General features: G+C 45.4%; 1 protein-coding gene across 1 annotated transcript in view; it reads right to left on the reverse strand.

Moving 5' to 3' along the window:
* The window catches only part of LOC126235019 (galactoside alpha-(1,2)-fucosyltransferase 1-like), a 90,216-nt gene extending 73,720 nt beyond the window's left edge, over window positions 1-16,496 (reverse strand). The window contains exon 1 of the mRNA XM_049943754.1: window positions 16,362-16,496. Within this exon, the coding sequence (XP_049799711.1) occupies window positions 16,362-16,496 (135 nt within the window). The remainder of the gene's footprint in view (window positions 1-16,361) is intronic.
* Window positions 16,497-22,337: the final 5,841 nt, after the last annotated feature.

The following is a 22,337-nucleotide window of genomic DNA, read 5'->3' on the forward strand; positions in this document are numbered from 1 at the left end:
AGAGCTCATTTTATTACTTCTCTTCAAATCACATTAATCATGGAATGGACACACGCAGCAACAGAACGTACCAGCGTGACTTCAAACACTTTGTTACAGGAAATGTTCAAAATGTCCTCCGTTAGCGAGGATACATGCATCCTCCCTCCGTCGCATGGAATCCCTGATGCGCTGATGCAGCCCTTGAGAATGGCGTATTGTATCACAGCCGTCCACAATACGAGCACGAAGAGTCTCTACATTTGGTACCAGGGTTGCGTAGACAAGAGCTTTCAAATTGCCCCATAAATGACAGTCAAGAGGGTTGAGGTCAGGAGAGCGTGGAGGCCATGGAATTGGTCCGCCTCTACCAATCCATCGGTCACCGAATCTGTTGTTGAGAAGCGTACGAACACTTTGACTGAAATGTACAGGAGCTCCATCGTGCATGAACCACATGTTGTGTCATACTTGTAAAGGCACATGTTCTAGCAGCACAGGTAGAGTATTCCGTATGAAATCATTTTAACGTGCTCCATTGAGCGTAGGTGGAAGAACATGGGGCCCAATCAAGACATCACCAACAATGCCTGCCCAAACGTTCACAGAAAATCTGTGTTGATGACGTGATTGCACAATTGCGTGCGGATTCTCGTCAGCCCACACATGTTGATTGTGAAAATTTTTACAATTTGATCACGTTGGAATGAAGCCTCATCCGTAAAGAGAACATTTGCACTGAAATGAGGATTGACACATTGTTGGATGAACCATTCGCAGAAGTGTACCCGTGGAGGCCAATCAGCTGCTGATAGTGCCTGCACACGCTGTACATGGTACGGAAACAACTGGTTCTCCCGTAGCACTCTCCATACAGTGACGTGGTCAACGTTACCCTGTACAGCAGCATTTTCTCTGACGCTGACATTAGGGTTATCGTCAACTGCACGAAGAATTGCCTCGTCCATTGAAGGTGTCCTCGTCGTTCTAGGTCTTCGTCAGTCGCGAGTCATAGGCTGGAATGTTCCGTGCTCCCTAAGACGCCGACCAATTGCTTCGAACGTCTTCCTGTCGGGACACCTTCGTTCTGGAAATCTGTCTCGATACAAAAGTACAGCGCCACGGCTATTGCCCCGTGCTAATCCATACACCAAATGGGCATCTGCCAACTCCGCATTTGTAAACATTGCACTGACTGCAAAACAACGTTCGTGATGAACACTAACCTGTTGATGCTACGTACTGATGTGCTTGATGCTAGTACTGTAGAGCAATGAGTCTCATGTCAACACAAGCGCTGAAGTCAACATTACCTTCCTTCAATTGGGCCAACTGGCGGTGAATCGAGGAAGTACAGTACATACTGACGAAACTAACATGAGCTCTAACATGGAAATTAAGCGTTTCCGGACACATGTCCACATAACATCTTTCTTTATTTGTGTGTGAGGAATGTTTCCTGAAAGTTTGGCCGCACCTTTTTCTAACACCCTGTATAATACTGAAAAGACAATTTTTTAGAATATCATCATAACTCTGTATATCGTATAGAATGCACAAGTAATGAATGGAAAATGCTTTCCCAGATGGGAAACCATGAAACAAAATTCACTGAGACAAGCGCCTTAGCAGAGACAATGCATCATGCATGCATGCATCTATAGAGATGCCATAGAGTTTTACAAACACTTACCTTTGTCCCAAAAAGGGTCGAAAATTCAGGAACACACATTTTCAATAAATTGCCAGCAACTGTTAAAAAAAAGTCACAGTCCAAACAGAGTTCGAAAGACATTTTAGTAGACAATTCCTACTATATAGATGAATATCTTAAAGGGGACTATTAGACCAACTTAATTAAAAATGTCTTATAGATTTCAATTTTGATATCACTTCGTCACAACAGTAAGATTAGATATTTTGTGTATGATAAATTTATTAAAAGCGCACATCTATGTTTCATTCTGACAGCGCATTCATTCTGTAAATATTATTAATTGCTGTTTACTGTAATGTATTCACATATCTTGACAATCTCCTCACAAATGATCAGGGAAATGAGTATTATATTCAGATGTTCTATGTTTGTTATGATATACTTTCCGACATGTTTCACACCCACGAGAATCATCTGATATTTGGTTCTATGGAATGACAACTGAATGTAATCGAATCTAACCTAGAATAATTTTAACAAAAGAAAGAGGGGGTAGTGCTGAATATCGGGTATGACTTCAGGTGATGATTGGCAGTGATTGAGGGAACGCTGATGGCACAAAGGTACGTTAGAGGCATCTTGCGTTCTCATCAATTAAATCTCATGCGACAGTACTGTTATGTCATTTTTCAGCAGGGCAATACTCGTATACACATGGAAAATGTCTTCATGAAATAGCTGTGTGCTGTTCAGGTACTGTCATAGCCACCAAGATCCCCATATCTGCCCCCAGTAAGAGATGTGCGACCACTTTGCACATCAGTTCCAATCCAGTATCACTATCGAAGACATAAACGACCAGTTACAGCTGTTGTGACTCTGTTGGCATCAGGAGAGGATATAACAACTTTGTGAACACCTACTAACCGAATCAGTGAATATATATGGCCAGAGGGGGTACGACCTTATACAGGTAAGTGTGCTCATACTTCAAACTTCTTCATAAATTTGATTCAGTATTGTAATAGTAGGATAACATTGCAGGTTCTGGACTTAAAGGGACAGTTATCTCAAGATAAAAGGATTTAAAGGAACACGATTGAAAGGGATGCAGTTTAAACGGACATGATTGAAAAGAACATGAATTAAGGGGACATGATTTATTGGTACAGCAGGATACCAGAGAGAGTGGGCCCAAATAACTATTTTGCCACATCTGGTGTCTTGTTACCAACTTGGGTAATTTATAGTCAAGGTCACCCCCACTCCCTCTTCCTCAGGGAATCACTGGGAAGTCAAGGACAATCAGTGGAACCCTACACAAGCATTAGGCAATTGCGTGGTGCTGATCATGTTACATAAAATTGGCGGTAACTCTCTCTCAGCCGGTGGGAGCACAATAAAATGTCACAATAAAATGATGGGTGACCCAATGGACCAATAGGACTGCTAATCTACGTACATCATGGTCTCTCTCTCTCTCTCTCTCTCTCTATCTCTCTCTCAACCTTCAGCACAGATTTCCCTGTCAATTTTGGAGTCAGATGGTGCTGTGGTTCAAACAGATCTTGTAGCTTTTAGCTCTCTGGAAAAATATCGGACATGTCCGACAGAACAGACACTGCTGGTATACATATACGACGGTCATTCAATAATTAAAAAGACAAACTGGTCTGGGTTCAAATGATTCAAATGGCTCTGAGCACTATGGGACTTAACATCTGTGGTCATCAGTCCCCTAGAACTTAGAACTACTTAAACCTAACTGACCTAAGGACATCACACACATCCATGCCCGAGGCAGGATTCCAACCTGCAACCGTAGCGGTCACGCAGTTTCAGACTGAAGCGCCACATCGGCCGGCAAACTGGTCTGGGAAAAAAACTGTTAGGAGGGCGTGTTTGGTACTTTTGTGGCTTTAAGTTGGCATCACTGGGACAAGCCATGATCAGCTGATGTATCAACATTGTTTTGCTTATAGCCTCAAAAATACATTTCAGATGGCAGTCCGCTTGAAACTTCCACATTGGTTGAACAACGTTCTGTTATTCGATTTTTACTTGCTGAAGGCGAGAAACCAGTAAAGTTTACGGTTATAGTTCTATGAATCGTGCAAGTTTTTACAAGTGGGTAGAGAAGTTCAAAAATGGTCGCAGTGACTGACTAACACCGTTCTGGCCGACCAGTTGCAGTTTCAACTCCCTCACTTGAAAGTCGAATGGATGACAATATTCGTGCCGACCGCCTTGTGACTGTGGAAATGATAGTTGATAAGGTTCAAGTTAGTATTGGTACAATTCATAATATTATCTGTAACAAGATGAAGTACCGCAAAACATGTGCAAGGTGGGTCCCAAAGGAGTTGACGCGGCTACACAAGAAAACAAGGAAACAAGGTTGAGGGTGCGCACAGAGCTAAAGGAACGTTATGAAAGAGGAGGTGAGCACTTCCTCAACAAAATTTTAACTTGTGATGAAACTGGGGTTCGCTATTAAGACCCAGAATCATAAAGACAAAGCATGGAGTGGAAACACACCAACTCACCTGTCAAGAAAAAATTCAAAACCCAAGCATCAGCAGGGAAAGTCATGTTGACGGTGTTTTGGGATTCTGAAGGTCCAGTTTTTTGTGATTTTCTCGAAGAGCAGCGTACAAGGAACAGCCAATACTACACGTATTTGCTTCAAAACAAGGTGAAGCCAGCCATGAGAGAGAGGCTTGGCGGATCTCAGGGGAGCGGTGTGATTGTCCAGCAAGACAACGCACGTCCTCATATTGCTAAACTAACCCGTGAAACCATCGACAAAATGGGCTGGGAAGTACTTCTCATCCCCTTTACAGTCTTGATTTAGCACCTAGTGATTTCCATTTCTTTGGTGCATTGAAGGAGGCATTATGTGGGAAGAGGTTCCAGGACAACGAGGACGTGAAATAGTTTGTGGGAAATTGGTTCAAACATCAAGATATAGAGTTACGTTGAAAAGTAGAAAAAGTGTTGTTTTGTAGAAATAAACGCTTTTTCTCCAGACCAATTTGTCTCTTTAATTACTGAATGACCCTTGTATATTTCAAAGACAGCATGACAGCTCCATGACTTTTATTTCAGTGGAGATGCATTAATATCGTCAGAACTTCTACGGGAATCAATAATTTGCGAGTAGGGGTTGATTGATGAGGAACGCAGCATTGCAGTGTGTATAAGTTTTGGGTCGGACAGGGACTGTGTCTGAAAGGTTGACGTGCTCATGAGAAGTTGTAAATCCGGGTTCGAATCCCAGTCCAGGACAAATTTTCAGCTTTCGCCATTCCATTTCCCATCCACCCTTTTCCTTTCCTTCCCATTCCTCTTTTCAAACACAATGTATACAACAGCTGCATCAGCTTGAATGGTGTCTGTGCTGTCAGACAAATGTGACAGAAAAGACACTAGTCGTATGGATGTTACGGGGAAAGCGCGAAATCGGCCAAAGCAGGAACTGGTCGGCCAGTTGCGAAGTGGCGTAGACAGATCGGCCAGAATCGGAAGATAAATAAAAAGTAGATGAATATGCATAGTTTAAAGGTGTATCCAGTCTATTTATTTTATCAGACCCACTTATAAGAAATATAAACTTTATATAATCTATTCACTTTATAAATATTTTTTAATACCAGCGGTATTCGCTTATTACAACAAAAAATTGGTTCAAATGGCTCTAAGCACTATGGGACTTAACATCTGTAGTCATCAGTCCCCTAGAACTTAGAACTACTTAAACCTAACCAACCTAAGGACATCACACATATCCATGCCCGAGGCAGGATTCGAACCTGTGACCGTAGCAGTCACGCGGTTCCATACTGAAGCGCCTAGAACCGCACGGCCTCACCGGTTATTACAACAAGTTAAGCTTTCATGACACTTGAAATTACACAATATTTTCTTATTTCTGTATTTGCAGCGATTTGTGGCGCATTTAGTAGAGAAGTTGTATCGATTGTATCCTTGCCTGTTGGTTAGCGACTGTAAAGACAATATGGTTCGTAATGATTTTTCTTCTTTGGCCACGGAATCCAGCGTGATCAGTTTCTCGTACAGAATAGAGAACTCGTTTCTGAAATATAGTTGTGTTAGAACAGCATGTTCCGTTCCCAGCTTGTAGAAAGTGCCTTCGACGTTCATGACAACTGATAGAACGCTTCTTGGATCTCCGCAACCTCTGTCAACATCTGGCATACAGATGCGAACATTGTCTACAATTTGCGTATGTGAGAGTTTTGCATCTGAGTTTTTAAGCGTCTTTGCACCTTGCGCTTGCAAATTGTCGTGAGTTCCTGCCCTCTTCTTCTTGATTTCTCGTTTATTATAATATACACTCCTGGAAATGGAAAAAAGAACACATTGACACCGGTGTGTCAGACCCACCATACTTGCTCCGGACACTGCGAGAGGGCTGTACAAGCAATGATCACACGCACGGCACAGCGGACACACCAGGAACCGCGGTGTTGGCCGTCGAATGGCGCTAGCTGCGCAGCATTTGTGCAACGCCGCCGTCAGTGTCAGCCAGTTTGCCGTGGCATACGGAGCTCCATCGCAGTCTTTAACACTGGTAGCATGCCGCGACAGCGTGGACGTGAACCGTATGTGCAGTTGACGGACTTTGAGCGAGGGCGTATAGTGGGCATGCGGGAGGCCGGGTGGACGTACCGCCGAATTGCTCAACACGTGGGGCGTGAGGTCTCCACAGTACATCGATGTTGTCGCCAGTGGTCGGCGGAAGGTGCACGTGCCCGTCGACCTGGGACCGGACCGCAGCGACGCACGGATGCACGCCAAGACCGTAGGATCCTACGCAGTGCCGCAGGGGACCGCACCGCCACTTCCCAGAAAATTAGGGACACTGTTGCTCCTGGGGTATCGGCGAGGACCAATCGCAACCGTCTCCATGAAGCTGGGCTACGGTCCCGCACACCGTTAGGCCGTCTTCCGCTCACGCCCCAACATCGTGCAGCCCGCCTCCAGTGGTGTCGCGACAGGCGTGAATGGAGGGACGAATGGAGACGTGTCGTCTTCAGCGATGAGAGTCGCTTCTGCCTTGGTGCCAATGATGGTCGTATGCGTGTTTGGCGCCGTGCAGGTGAGCGCCACAATCAGGACTGCATACGACCGAGGCACACAGGGCCAACACCCGGCATCATGGTGTGGGGAGCGATCTCCTACACTGGCCGTACACCACTGGTGATCGTCGAGGGGACACTGAATAGTGCACGGTACATCCAAACCGTCATCGGAGCCATCGTTCTACCATTCCTAGACCGGCAAGGGAACTTGCTGTTCCAACAGGACAATGCACGTCCGCATGTATCCCGTGCCACCCAACGTGCTCTAGAAGGTGTAAGTCAACTACCCTGGCCAGCAAGATCTCCGGATCTGTCCCCCATTGAGCATGTTTGGGACTGGATGAAGCGTCGTCTCACGCGGTCTGCACTTCCAGCACGAACGCTGGTCCAACTGAGGCGCCAGGTGGAAATGGCATGGCAAGCCGTTCCACAGGACTACATCCAGCATCTCTACGATCGTCTCCATGGGAGAATAGCAGCCTGCATTGCTGCGAAAGGTGGATATACACTGTACTAGTGCCGACATTGTGCATGCTCTGTTGCCTGTGTCTATGTGCCTGTGGTTCTGTCAGTGTGATCATGTGATGTATCTGACCCCAGGAATGTGTCAATAAAGTTTCCCCTTCCTGGGACAATGAATTCACGGTGTTCTTATTTCAATTTCCAGGAGTGTAGTTTGAAAATAATTTTCCCTCCTTATCCTTCCTCTGCTTCATTATTTTTTCCATAAATTGTATGCAGTATATACATCAATGAGCTGCACTACACTCTTCCTCACAAACCACACAGAATATTTTCATCTTGTTGTTGTCAGGTAACTGGTCTCAATTTTCCGATGGTTCGACCTCCACAGCAGTGTTGGGCATAATCCTTACGTTTATAGCATCCTGCATTTCTTGCTCGACTTCCTCAAGGTCTTCGTCTGTCACTATGTTATCAGTAATTGCTTTGGGCAGATTTGAAGTACTCAGCCCAACTTTTGCTTTACGGCGAATTATTGCCTCGTATGGCAACAGCTGAATTCCTTGATGAAAAGAACGGTCTTTCATGAATTGGATGAATCGAAGGCACTCAACCAAATGCACTGAGTTAGTTATCTGCATCCATGTCATTATCATATTCTGTACATCATGGCTGGTCTGTTCGATGGAATCTTGGCTTTGGTTATGTCTGGGTTTTCCATGTACCAATACCAGTTCAGTCCACATGGTATTTAGCTCATTTATAAGTTGACTAGAAAACTCTCTGACATTATCTGACTGCAATACACTTGGATCACCTATAGTAGTAAAGATGTCAAGCAAATGGTAAGCAATTTCTTTTGCTTTTCAGGGTTCGAAATATTATAAACTTGGTTAAGTGATCTTGGTAATTGAGTATGAACTTGTACTACCTGTCAGGGCTACTTTGCATATGTATCAGATTTGTGGGTATTATGTGGCGTAAAACCGTAAAAACACACTTTTGCAGTCGAATGAACATTAATTTTTACACTGAACAAGGCGAATACAAGAGAAGCTGTCGAACATAGCGCACAGCGAGATATAGAGAAAGTGAACTAAAGTAAAGTCAAAGAACATTGGGTCCAAAGACATGGCGCTTCATGCCAGAGGCGCCACAGAACCTCCTCCCATCTCCCCCCTCCTCCCCCCCCCCCGACGGCAGTGCGGAGCATGGGGCGAAGCTAGCTCACTTCAACACAAAATACTCGTTCCAGCACGGCTGATGAAGGCGGCGTCTGGCGCGCGAAGTGGGCACCTCAGAAGCCGCGTCGTACAGCTGTGCAGGCGGTGGGGAGTCGGAGGCCGCGTCGGCTGGGGGCGTCGGAACGTGGCTCAGAAATGGACCACGCACGTTTTAATTGGTGCAGTGAAACCGTATTCGGTCGTCCATTGAGTAGTATCACAAAAGTATTAACTCCGCCGCGTAAAACGCGGTGCGGACCGGAGTATGGTGCTTGCAAGGCTGCCCGTGCAGAGTCGTCTTGTAGCATGATGAATACGCATGATGCCAGGTCTTTGTGTAGAAACAACGGGGGCGTGGAATGGGCGCGAGGCACGGGTGGGTGAAGGTGGGCGACGTGCGCACGCACTCGTTCTACAAGAGCTGGAAGGTCGGTTCCGTCGGTTGGGGGTGTGTCCTCGACGAATTCGTCTGGCAGGACTAGAGATTCTCCATATAAAAGCTCCACCAGCGAAGCATTCAGGTCTTCCTTGTGGGCAGAGCGGATGCTGAGTAAGACCGAAGGAAGTGTCTCAGGCCAAAGCCCACCATGGCACATGAGTGCAGCCTTAAGAGTTCTGTGCCATCCCTCAACCAAATCGTTCGCCTGCAGATGATAGGCTGTCTTGTGGAATTTCGCTACTCTGCACAGCTTGCACACTCGAGCGAAAAGCGAAGACTCCAATTGTCGTCCCCGGTCCATAGTAAGTGAATGGGGCGGCCAAGTCTCGCCACCCAAGCCGATAAGAAAGCCTGAGCTATAGTCTCTGCCGTAATGTCGACCAGAGGAACCTCGTCAACCTAACGGGTTATGCCGTCGATCATAGACAAAATGTATTTGTACCCCTCGGAAGGGGCAAGAGGACCGACCATGTTAATGTGCACGTGCCACAGGCGACCCTTGGGGACGTCGAACTGTCCTAAAGGAGGCTGCGCCTATCTGCCCATTTAAGTACGTTGGCAAACAGAGGTAGCAAAATTGAATCAATGAAACATTGCCACATCTGCGCAGTGTTTTTCAAGCCATAAAGCATGTAACAGTGTTCAGATAGACCAAAGGGTGTGATGATGACCATCTTTGGAATATCCAGTGGGTGGATGGGAATTTAGTGGTATACCTTAGAACAGTCTAAGACAGAGAACTTCGAGCCATGCAGTAACTGAGTGAAATCCTCGATATGAGGAATGGGATAGCTTCGATTATTGTCCTAGCATTAAGGGACCTGTAGTCACCGCACATGTGTAGCAAGCCATCCTTCTTAGGCACAAGGTGGATAGGTGAAGACCAGTTGCTGTCCAATGGTTGTAGAACGCCCGAACCCAATAAATCCTGAACAATTTCTTTCGCTCATAGCAATTTGCAAGCGTTAAGACGTTGAGCTTTATGACATACGGGTGGGCCATCCGTGATGCGAATTCTGTGACGAGTGACGTTGCTGATTGCCGAAACCCACAAAGGGAGGCAGGTGGGGAGGGGGCGGGAGGTGGGGCACAAGTCATGGCAGTTCAATGCCCTTGCCAGGCCAGAATGTCGGGGACGGTGCGAAAACGGCGTATGATGACTGAGGGCATGGCGCAGCAGCCACACAATGCGAGGGCTCCCTCGAAGCGAGAACATGTGCATCCATGCCGGGCCGGAGTGGCATGGGCAGGACGACGGCGGCAGACAACCACAGAGGGTGTGGTGCAGCAGCCACACGATGCAAGGGGTCCTGCGGAGTGGGAACATACACGTCCCGTAGATTCAAATGCGACGGCACGGAACTGCCAGCAGGGGAAGGTAAGCTCGACCCAGGAGTGATGCAGAATGAAGATGCAGTAGAAGTGGCTGACAGTTCCAAAAGAAATGGCTCTGCAGACAGACTGCAAATAGTACTCCATGCGTGAACCAGATCAGCACATTATGTGTCCGGAGCCTGTCGATCTGCGTCAGAGAGATGTGTAGTAATACTTTCGAGCAGAGATGCACATGTGGAAAGCGTAGCCAAGGAGGCAGAGAGCAGAGTCGTGCCAAACTTGTTTGAGCATGGAAAGGTAGAACCAGACGCATGGTACAGCATTGCAGACTGCAGGTCTGGCGAGAGTTCGTAATGGTGTAGAAAGTCGAACCTAGTTCATCCATGTTGGCGACATGGAAGGTCCAAGAAATGGCCGTGACTGGTGGTAGTCGAAGCAACATCTTGATGGAGCCAAGGACTGCGATAAGAGAGTGATTTGTGGCTATCATAGCGAGGTTAGTTGGAGAAAAAGTGTTGCCTGCTAGCATGGCCTGGATATTGCTGACATTGGCGCTGGTGTCCACGAGAAACTGTGTACCTGATGACACAGATCCATGATATAGAGGCATCGCACTGCCAGAGCAGTTGTGTGGCGTCAGAAGGTAGATTCCGTCAATGATCATGGTGGGACGAAGCACATAAACATGGCCGCTAGAATCGTTTGGGTATGCACAAGGTGCACGGCAGTTACGAGCGGCGTCCCCATAGGTTGTATGGTAACAGCATAGCGGGTAAGCTTGGAGGCGAGGTGGTGCAGAGTGGGCAGGGGACTCAGCTGACTGCGTCATTGCCTGAGACTGCTCGGACTGCTACTCGGTCGAGGTCGGCTGCTGTCGGGAGGTCGCAGGCAGTACCTCCTGTAGACCAGCAGGAGGCAGCTCCTGGTGCTTAGCTACTGAGGTGTGCGTGCTGACCCCTACTGGCAGGGCATGGAACCAAAGAAGCAGGCTTGCCAACTAAAGGCAAAGACGGTGTCTTCTGTAACAGGCGGTGTCGGTGATGGATGATTGTGTAGGCCTGATTGGCCATGCATAGGTGAACATCGAGAGGGTTCGCTACCTGAAATAGTAAGTGAAGTTGTAGGTCCGATGGAAGCTTGACCATCCACAAGGTCCACAGCGCAGTGTCTGGTAGAGCTTGGTCATCAATTAATGCACGAAGGTGCCGCCAAAGCTGTGAAAGTGTGTGGTCGTCGAGGTGCTCATCATCGATGATGTGGTGGATAGCCTCTGCTGGAGGGCGAGAAAGGCGTTCGATGAGTAACGTTCATGCTGTTAAATACTTGGGTGAGGCGGGCGGTAGGAGGAGCAGATCACTGATGAGATTTGGATGAGCATAAAAGTGGCTCACCAGGTAAACAAAACGTGCATCGTCATCCAAAATCCTGTGGATATCTAGTAGATGATCCACCAATGCGCACTAAGTATTAGGGTGGTCCTTTTGCAATATAGGCAGCTTAGGAAATCTGCCAAGTAAAACATGTTGATGCAGTACAGGGAGGCAAAGATCTGTGTGAGTGGTGTAGGAAGCCCCTAACGCCGGGAGTGTGGTAGTGGTGGATGATGCGTTGCTCGAGGTCTGCATGGGGGGAGGGGGGGGATGCGGCCGCAGACAGTATATGATGTACTGTGAGCCAGTGCAACCAAAGGCACAATGTGTCCCAACTGCAGGACCGGAGGCGGCCGTGGCGTGGGTGTATCGTCGGCTGGTGCCATTGCAACAGTGGGCAGAATGCGGTCGCGATACAGCCAAGGGGGGCGGGGGGGGGGGGTGGCTGAACTGGAAAACGGCGTGGATGAAATGGCTGGTGCCATTACGAGAGCGGGTGGAAGGCGAGCGTGGTGTGGCCACAGAGCGATGCTTTCAGAAAACGGCGCGGTTGAGGCGACTGGTGTCGCCGAGGCAGCGTGCGGGAGCGGGAGGGGGGGGGGGGGAGCAATGATGTCAGACATATAAGAATGTGCAGCCCTGTGTGCATGAACATTCGAATTAAAGTTCTCAAACTTCGTCGGTACATCAAACCAACCCAAAGGCGACTGTTTAACTGAGGCTTGAAATACATGCCCTTCACTCGATTATCGTTCACAATGTCACTACGCAGCGTGCACTGTCTGAGCGGCAGTTGCTGCTGCATAGTAGCATTTGATGGTGGCCCTGCTGTGCCTGTAACAGTTAAGTGGCCGCCGGCATGGCTGTGGCCAGGTAATTAATCTATTTTAACCAAATGTACATCAGGAACACTAGTAAAAACACAAGCACAGTACAAAGGATGCAAGGCTCTGGCACAAAACGACACTGGTAGGTCCACTGTTCCGAGGACAACATGGACTGGTACACGATGTCCATTAATGATGAAACGAAGCACAAAATAATTCCCGAACGCACGGCGACGATGGCGGGGTCATCACTGTGGGTAATACATAACGTAGAACCGTAATAACACATATTTGCGGTCGAGGGAACGTTTATTTTAACTCTGAACAAGGCCAATGCAAGAGAAGCTGTCGAACATGGCACGCAGAGAGACATAGACAAAATGAACTAAAGTCAAAGAACATCGGATCCAAAGACATAGCGCTTGATGCCAGAGGCGCCACTGATCTATCTGGCATCTTGAATTAAATTCTTTAAATATCAAGGGTTTTGAAACTAAGCCTTTTTTGAATTAGACAGTTTGTTCTGACAAGGTACGTGTAAGCGAAGATAAAAGGAATGACCTCTTTGGTAACATTTTTGTACTTAAACTGCAGCTCATTTTCTATGCGTGTGCAACCTCCATGTCCTATTTTTAAGTGAGTATAGCGTAGCATTTCGAACAGTTCCTCTGTATGGACATAATACAAAATAGCGATGTTGTCTCCTGTTACTGGTGCAGTAAGTTTTTTTTTTTTCCATCAACTTCAATAATGTCACATTTTCTTAGTCGACAGTAGTCAGCACTCTTTTTCTCCTTTGCTTTGGCTTGTTTAGCGTCCCATATAAAAGAACATTATCTACACTACTGGCCATTAAAATTGCTACACCACGAAGATGACGTGCTACAGACGCGAAATTTAACTTACAGGAAGAAGATACTGTGATGTGCACTAGCAGTCGAGATGACAGGCATCTTATCCGCATGGCTGTAACGGATCGTGCACCCACGTCTCGATCCCTGAGTCAACAGATGGGGATGTCTGCAAGACAACAACCATCTGCATGAACAGTTCGACGACGTTTGCAGCAGCATGGACTATCAGCTCGGAGACCGTGGCTGCGGTTACCCTTGACGCTGTATCACAGACAGGAGCACCTGCGATGGTGTACTCAACGACGAACCTGGGTGCACGAATGGCAAAACGTCATTTCTTCGGATGAAACCAGGTTCTGTTTATAGCATCTTGATGGTCGCATCCGTGTTTGGCGGCATCGCGGTGAACGCACATTGGAAGCGTGTATACGTCATGGCCATACTGGCGTACCACCCAGCGTGATGGTACGGGGTGCCATTGGTTACACGTCTTGGTTACCTCTTGTTCGCATTGACGGCACTTTGAACAGTGGAAGTTACATTTCAGATGTGTTACGACCTGTGGCTCTACCCTTCATTCGATCCCTGCGAAACCCTACATTTCAGCAGGATAATGCACGACCGCATGTTGCAGGTCCTGTATGGGCCTTTCTGGATACAGAAAATGTTCGACTGCTGCCTGGCCAGCACATTCTCCAGATCTCTCACCAACTGAAAATGTCTGGTCAATGGTGGCCGAGCAACTGGCCCGTCACAGTACGCCAGTCACTACTCTTGATGAACTGTGGTATCGTGTTGAAGCTGCATGGGCAGCTGTACCTGTACACGCCGTCCAAGCTCTGTTTGACTCAATACCCAGGCGTATCAAGGCCGTTATTACAGCCAGAGGTGGTTGTTCTGAGTACTGATTTCTCAGGATCTATGCGCCCAAATAGTGTGAAAATGTAATCACATATCACTTCTAGTATAATATATTTGTCCAATGATTACCCGTTTATCCTCTGCATTTCTTTTTGGTGTATCAACTTTAATGGCCAGTAGTGTATCTCTCGTGATTATTCCGCTATTATTTGCTTTTTCTTACGGCAGCAGGAACCTGCTTTTCATACCAAATGTCGTTTCCGCACTTTACATTTATCCCACCTTCTTCGTGAATAACGTTCCCGTATGAAATAGCCATGGGTCAGCTTACGGAAGAATGATACAAACAATTGAAATCGAATGCCATAACATGTGATCACTCTAGCTCCTCCTACCAAATAATTAGTAATGGTATGTTCGATTAATGAATCAGGGCATATCCATTACTTATGTGAGCCCAAAATAGAGGAAAATAGCCCGGCAAAACTTCAACAGGGAGATCAATTAAAATCTTATGTTAACTTTTTAATTCAGAAAACCGCCATTGTAAAAGATAACATTTTGTTTTATAAAATTAATTCCGAGCCTGGACAATATTAAAGTACGCACCAATTTTTATGTAGACTGTGATTTGAAATGAATGCATTATGTGTACATATTCCCGGGATTCCCCGATTTGAAAGGCGTGCCGCACGAGTGCCAGATATCATTTGAGAAGTGGCCTCCCAGAGCAGCCGAATTCACGTATATCAGTTGAGGAAGAGTTCTGATAATTTGCAACCTACAAATGTATGTTACTGTGTTTAAAATGATTTTATACCGAAACTTTTATAATGTGTGCGTTAATTGGCCTGCTGAAAAGTCGAAACAAAGGTCCCAGTGAGAGATCAATGTCTTGTAAGTGGAGGTTCACTGCCAAGAACTGTCTTAGTTATCATATAAATTTAGAAATTAAGAATGCATGTAACGATAAGTCTCAGAAGACTGTGTAAACAGTGTTGCCTTTCATATGAATTGAGCTGCTCGGGGGAACAAAATGGTAAGCGCCAAAATCACAGTTTCGAGATACAGCGTATCTAAAGTTTCAATTGATCTGCAAATCTGAATAACTTTTTTTGAACAGTCCTTTTATTCTGTAGTGATTCTAACATCTATCTTCTACTATACAGACATAAATGAAACTCAGAACTGACTAAAACAAATGAAATATACAAAAATTATTACATTACTGTACACCATTAACAACACATAGTGATAGAACATTACATATTAAATTTTACAGTAAGTCTTCAACACTTTACTGAAACTGCAAAATCATTCATCACTCTCATTACTAATGTGTTTTTCATCCAAAACTGTTGGATTTAGTGACAGGATAAATCCATGGTTGACAGGAGGTATGTAATTTAGGAGCGACAGGATGTCAGCGGCTTTCTTCTTTTCAATAAGCCTTGGCCCATTGTATTTAAGTCGAAGCATAGGAACTGGTCCTTGCCTTCCACGTTTCCTGAAGCTTATTTCATGCCAAATGTCATGACAAAATGTCTCGCTGATGAATAAAGATGATGGATATTCGGAGGTCACCTTCCACCTACGTACTTTCCTTAGGTTGACATCTCGACCATCAACTGTCTTCTTTCTGAAGACAAACGCTTCTTTAGAGTATCGTATTTGATAGAAATCCTCTCTGAAAAGAGCAATGGATTCTTCTTAGCCGACTTCTTGATGATCTCACACCACTGATCTGGACTGTACAATCTTGTACTTGTCGGCGGACGTAATTTTGAATTGTCGTGAAATCTCTATCGGACGGAAACATTGTGTGCCCGCTCACAGAGAAGTGGTGTTCAATCACACGAAATCTACCAGTTGAAATTAGATATTTCCGAAACAGTACCATGTTACAGTTCTTATTTTGGCCACAGCAGCACCTTTACCGAGACGACCTCTTTGTCTGTACCTGAATGGTTTCTGCAGGAGCGATACACTGTTCGTTGTTTTGGGCAATATGATCTGATTCGCTATTAACATGTATAACAACGAAAACTACTATTACCGTTACCGATATTGTTATTACATGCAACAATATAAATGAGAAATGCGCATTCACACACCACTTAGCCAAAAAATGTAGCCATTCTAAAATAACCTAAAAAACAACGTACTTCAGGAACATAATGGTATGTACATGTACTTACCATTATGTTCGTGAAACGTACTAAAGACAGTATATTTACAAAATAACATACCTCTGAGTCATCTGAATCGTTAGGAATGTATTCTGGATCCCTCTCGAAGATATTAGTAACATTGGAAGTAAATTTCTCGTCTTCTGCCATGTTCACTGTTGCCATAATCTCGGAGATGTTTTTACTTGCAGCCATTCTCTCTGTCACTTACCGTTATGTTTCCACAACAGACGGACAGTGGCGCTTACCATTAAGATCGGCCCTGACATCTGTTGAGTGAATTTGGAACTACTAGTAAGTTTACTGCATTGTGCATCCCACAGGTGGTGTCATTAGCCATCTACCGCAAAATACACGGCGACGGTGCTTACCATTGTTTTCCCCCGAGCAGCTCAATTGTAAGTTTCAGTTACATTAGTCTATATAAGTAAAAGATCAATTTTTTACCGATCTGTTAAAACAGTTAGGCCTACTATTTTCAGGAACCTTTTTGTCGGTCTGTCCGACGGTTATAAACTACTAGGGTCTACTCACGATTTGTGTGTTTAAAGGAAGTTGTTTTCACGTCTTAAAAAAGTGTTTGATATAGTTTGTCTATAAAAATTAGTTTTTATTAAACTGTTTTTAATCAATGTTTGAAACAAACACAAAGCTTTTCAATTTACGTGTATGTTCTAACGTTTGTTAGAGTATTTTATACAGATTATAGTAGAGGAAGCACACGATTGCTAATAGATTGAGTGAGGGAAGGTGGTATCGCCGCCTAATTTGTATTTATTTATTTGAAGAACTTATTTTCAAAAAGCTTTCGATAGAGCCTTTTGGCAGCTGTTAAAACAATCAGTTTAATTAAATTCGTTATTAGAATAACGTAGTTGTCATTTTCTCATTTGCTTTCACTGAAAAAAAATGTTATAGTGAAAGACAAGCTTTAAGTATGTTTAGTGAATGTATTTTCTATTTAAAATGGCCAGGGTAGATCTCAAGTGAGGGACGGGACGGTCGGCACTTCACGATTCACGGAACTTCAAAAATGGGCGAAGTGGGAGCAAATAAAAAAATAACAGACAGGCAAAAAAGTATCTAACGTAATTAACCGACGTTCCGTTACCACGTCTGAAAGATACACAAATACCACAAACAAAACTACCAGAAAACGTAACAGTATTCACAATTAATGCAGTTTCTCAGGAAGAAAAACAAGGCGCGGAGGCAGGACCGCCTCATCACAGTTGTTGTTGTGGTCTTCAGTTCTGAGACTGGTTTGATGCAGCTCTCCATGCTACCCTATCCTGTGCCAGCTTCTTCATCTCCCAGCATTTACTGCAACCTACATCCTTCTGAATCTGCTTAGTTTATTCATCTCTTGGTCTCCCTCTACGATTTTTACCCCCCCCCCCCCCACGCTGCCTTCCACGCTAAATTTGTGATCCCTTGATGCCTCAGAACATGTCCTACCAACAGATCCCTTCTTCTAGTCAAGTTGTGCCACAAACTCCTCTTCTCCCCAATCCTATTCAATACCTCCTCATTAGTTACGTGATCTACCCACCTAATCTTCAACATTCTTCTGTAGCACCACATTTCGAAAGCTTCTATTCTCTTCTTGTCCAAACTATTTATCGTCCATGTTTCACTTCCATACATGGCTACACTCCATACAAATACTTTCAGAAACGACTTCCTGACACTTAAATCTACCCTCGATGTTAACAAATTTCTCTTCTTCAGATACGCTTTCCTTGCCATTTCCATCTACATTTTATATCTTCTCTACTTCGACCATCATCAGTTATTTTGCTCCCCAAATAGCAAAACTGCTTTACTACTTTAAGTGTCTCATTTCCTAATCTAATTCCCTCAGCATCACCCGACTTAATTCGACTACATTCCATTATCCTCGTTTTGCTTTTGTTGATGTTCAACTTATATCCTCCTTTCAAGACACTGTCCATTCCGTTCAACTGCGTGCGATTTAGCCAGGGATTTTCCGACATTGTGCAATCACATCGCGTTTTGGGCAGGTTTCTCTGTCCATATCACGAAATGGCTGGCCATAGTCGGATACATGCAGATTCTTTCAAGTAATCGGATTTTTGGCAATCCTCTTGGCGAAAGTGCGAAATGGCCCCCCAATTCGCGATCGGGCCAGCCTTCGGGCTTTGGCCGTGACATATATACAGGGTGAGTCACCTAACATTACCGCTGGATATGTTTCGTAAACCACATCAAATACTGACGAAGCGATTCCACACACCGAACGTGAGGAGAGGGGCTAGTGTAATTGGTTAATACAAACCATAAAAAAATGCACGGAAGTATGTTTTTTAACACAGACCTACGTTTTTTTTAATGGAACCCCGTTAGTTTTGTTAGCACATCTGAACATATAAACAAATACGTAATCAGTGCCGTTTGTTGCATTGTAAAATGTTAATTACATCCGGAGATATTGTAACCTAAAGTTGACGCTTGAGTGCCACTCCTCCGCTGTTCGATCGTGTGTATCGGAGAGCACCGAATTACGTAGGGATCCAAAGGGAACGGTGATGGACCTTAGGTACAGAAGAGACTGGAACAGCACATTACGTCCACATGCTAACACCTTTTTATTGATTTTTTTCACTGACGCACATGTACATTACCATGAGGGTTGAGGTACACGTAACACACGTGGTTTCCGTTTTCAATTACGGAGTGGAATAGAGTGTGTCCCGACATGTCAGGCCAATAGATGTTCAATGTGGTGGCCATCATTTGCTGCACACAATTGCAATCTCTGGCGTAATGAATGTCGTACACGCCGCAGTACATCTGGTGTAATGTCGCCGCAGGCTGCCACAATACGTTGTTTCATATCCTCTGGGGTTGTAGGCACATCACGGTACACATTCTCCTTTAACGTACCCCACAGAAAGAAGTCCAGAGGTGTAAGATCAGGAGAACGGGCTGGCCAATTTATGCGTCCTCCACGTCCTATGAAACGCCCGTCGAACATCCTGTCAAGGGTCAGGCTAGTGTTAATTGCGGAATGTGCAGGTGCACCATCATGCTGATACCAAATACGTCGACGCGTTTCCAGTGGGACATTTTCGAGCTACGTTGGCAGATCATTCTGTAGAAACGCGATGTATGTTGCAGCTGTTTTGGCCCCTGCAATGAAGTGAGGACCAATGAGGTGGTCGCCACTGATTCCGCACCATACATTTACAGTCCACGGTCGCTGTCGCTCTACCTGTCTGAGCCAGCGAGGATTGTCCACGGACAAGTAATGCATGTTCCGTAGATTCACTGCCCCGTGGTTTGTGAAACCCGCTTCATCGGTAAACAGGTGGAACTGCAACGCATTCTCTGTTAATGCCCATTGACAGAATCGCACTCGATGATTAAAGTCATCGCCATGTAATTGCTGATGTAGCGACACATGAAACGGGTGAAAGCGGTGACGATGCAGTATGCGCATGACACTACTTTGACTCAGTCCACCGGCTCTCGCAATGTCCCGTGTACTCATGTGTGGGTTCATGGCAACAGCAGCTAACACACCAACTGCACCCGCTTCTCCTGTGGCGGGCCTGTTACGGACCCGTTTGCGTGCTACGACCATACCTGTTGCATACAGTTGGCGGTAGATGTTTTGCAATGTGCGGCACGTTGGATGCTCTCTGTCCGGGTACCGTTCTGCATACACCCTGCAGGCTTCAGGTGCATTTCGTCGACACTCGCCATAGATGAGTATCATCTCCGCCTTTTCAGAGTTCGAATACACCATGGTCACAGTTCCTACAACACTACACTATCACAGACGTCTGGTAACACTGTGTACTACAGTTGGTCTGCGTGCGGAGACGAATGCAGAATAATAACAGCAGCAAGCGCTACATGCGGACACTGCGACAGCTAGACCAAACCACAACAGTGCACTACAGCCACACTCGTAAACACGGTCGTCATCGTAAACATGTCCCTGCAGATGCTGCTCGCCGACCGTGGCCCGTGTTTGTTACAACACGCAACTGAACGTCGGAGGTTTCAAGCGTCAACTTTAGATTACAATATCTCCGGATGTAATTAACATTTTACAATGCAACAAACGGCACTGATTACGTATTTGTTTATATGTTCAGATTTGCTAACAAAACTAACGTGGTTCCATTTAAACAAACGTAGGTTTGTGTTAAAAAACATACTTCCGTGGGTTTTTGTATGGTTTGTATTAAACAATTACACTAGCCCCTCTCCTCACGTTCGGTCTGTGGAATCGGGCCGGCCGGAGTGGCCGAGCGGTTCTAGGCGCTACAGTTTGGAACCGCGCGACCGCTACGGTCGCAGGTTCGAATCCTGCCTCGGGCATGGATGTGTGTGATGTCCTTAGGTTAGTTAAGTTTAAGTTGTTCTGAGTTCTAGTGGACTGATGACCGCAGCAGTTGAGTCCCATAGTGCTCAGAGCCATATGAACCATATGTGGAATCGGTTCGTCAGTATTTGATGTGGTTTACGAAATATATCCAGCGGTAACGTTAGGCGACTCACCCTGTAAAGCGCAGCTCAATTTTTTTGTGTTATAAGCACTAGATATCTTGGATACTTTCAGAGAAAGCTACGAGAGAGTTCTATTAGAACCACCGAACTATTTGACACCAAAATCGACAGGGAGGTCTGCGCTGAAGTTTGAGAGGCACACCAAGATGTATTTTAACATCTAATACTGCTTGTCGTAGTTTGGCTAATTTTTAAAACCATTTATCGCACATTTAACAATTTTTTTCTATTGTTCTCTCCGGCAGTGCCAGTTTCGGGATAGATTGGACTCCAAGAATGCTGTCGATCCGATTGCTGTTTAATGTCTCCTCCTCGCTGCAGTGCTATGTGGTCTGTCACGCCTGTCTATCAGCTGAATCGTCTTGCTATAAAGTGGCCTGGTTTTTCTTTTTCAGGGGATTTTCTGCATCAGCATGCGTTTTCGATAACGTGATACATACAGAAAATAAAAGCAGATCCACCCTATCCTTGGCCTTGTATTCATAAATAATTAGAGGTTATGACAGAAAGTGGTATCATGTGGACTCTTTACGAATATTGTTTTGTTATCAATGTGGATAATTGGCTAACTACGTTTGGCACGTGCAGAATATTCTTCACCTCTCTATAATTTTAATTATTTAACGTGGAAATCGATTGTGTAAACTCGTGATTGTATAAAATTCCACAAAGCGATTTATAAATCCTCCTCAAAAGGTGCTACATGCGTCAGAGGCTGATAGCATTTCGACACAGCCTTCTCTTTTATCTCCTAATTTCGGCAGCAGGCTCGTAGGCGATAGCGCCTGCCCAAAGCTACTGGACGTTGTGCAAGGCCCTCGCTGGCAGATTAAAAATTATTCTCCGTATCTTCCATTAGTATTATCAATGTTACTGCGGTAGTGGTGTTTAGCGGACTGTGAATGATGCCTCATACTTATATCGAAGGGTTCCGCACTAAAAGAAGTTTGCAAAAGGCGCGTTACCAGAAAATATGTGTGTGACATTCTGTGACAGTGCAGTCTGATGTGTTGGGTAGTGGGCTGCAGATGCCGGTGGCAGTGCGGAGCGGTCTCAGAACGTCGGTAAATTCTTCTTACTCTCTGAAGAGTGGAAACGGATGCCACGCGATGGACCAGTGCACGCACTTTCACTGAAATATAGCTATATACGTAAAACACCGACGGAATGGCAGGGCAATATCACCGCCTGCGCATATCCGCAAGCAGAAGTCATCGCACCTAAAATCACGTGACTAGATATATGAATCCTCGTTTGTCATTGGCTGAAATAGCCAAAGGAGTGTGGTTTTCGAGCATAAACACGAGTCATTTCAGTGCGAGACTTGCTAGTCTGACTCTTGCTAGCAGCAACATGAACAGTGCTGTAATGGAAACGATGGCTCATCAGGGCCTGATAAGCGACCAAAATTTAACCCTGTTGATCCTACAGGTATGACAATTCTTGTTTTTTTTCTTCCCCACATGTTTGTGTGCGCTCAATATAGCTGCATTG

Source organism: Schistocerca nitens, chromosome 2, assembly GCF_023898315.1.
Source record: "Schistocerca nitens isolate TAMUIC-IGC-003100 chromosome 2, iqSchNite1.1, whole genome shotgun sequence".
Taxonomy (NCBI): domain Eukaryota; kingdom Metazoa; phylum Arthropoda; class Insecta; order Orthoptera; family Acrididae; genus Schistocerca; species Schistocerca nitens.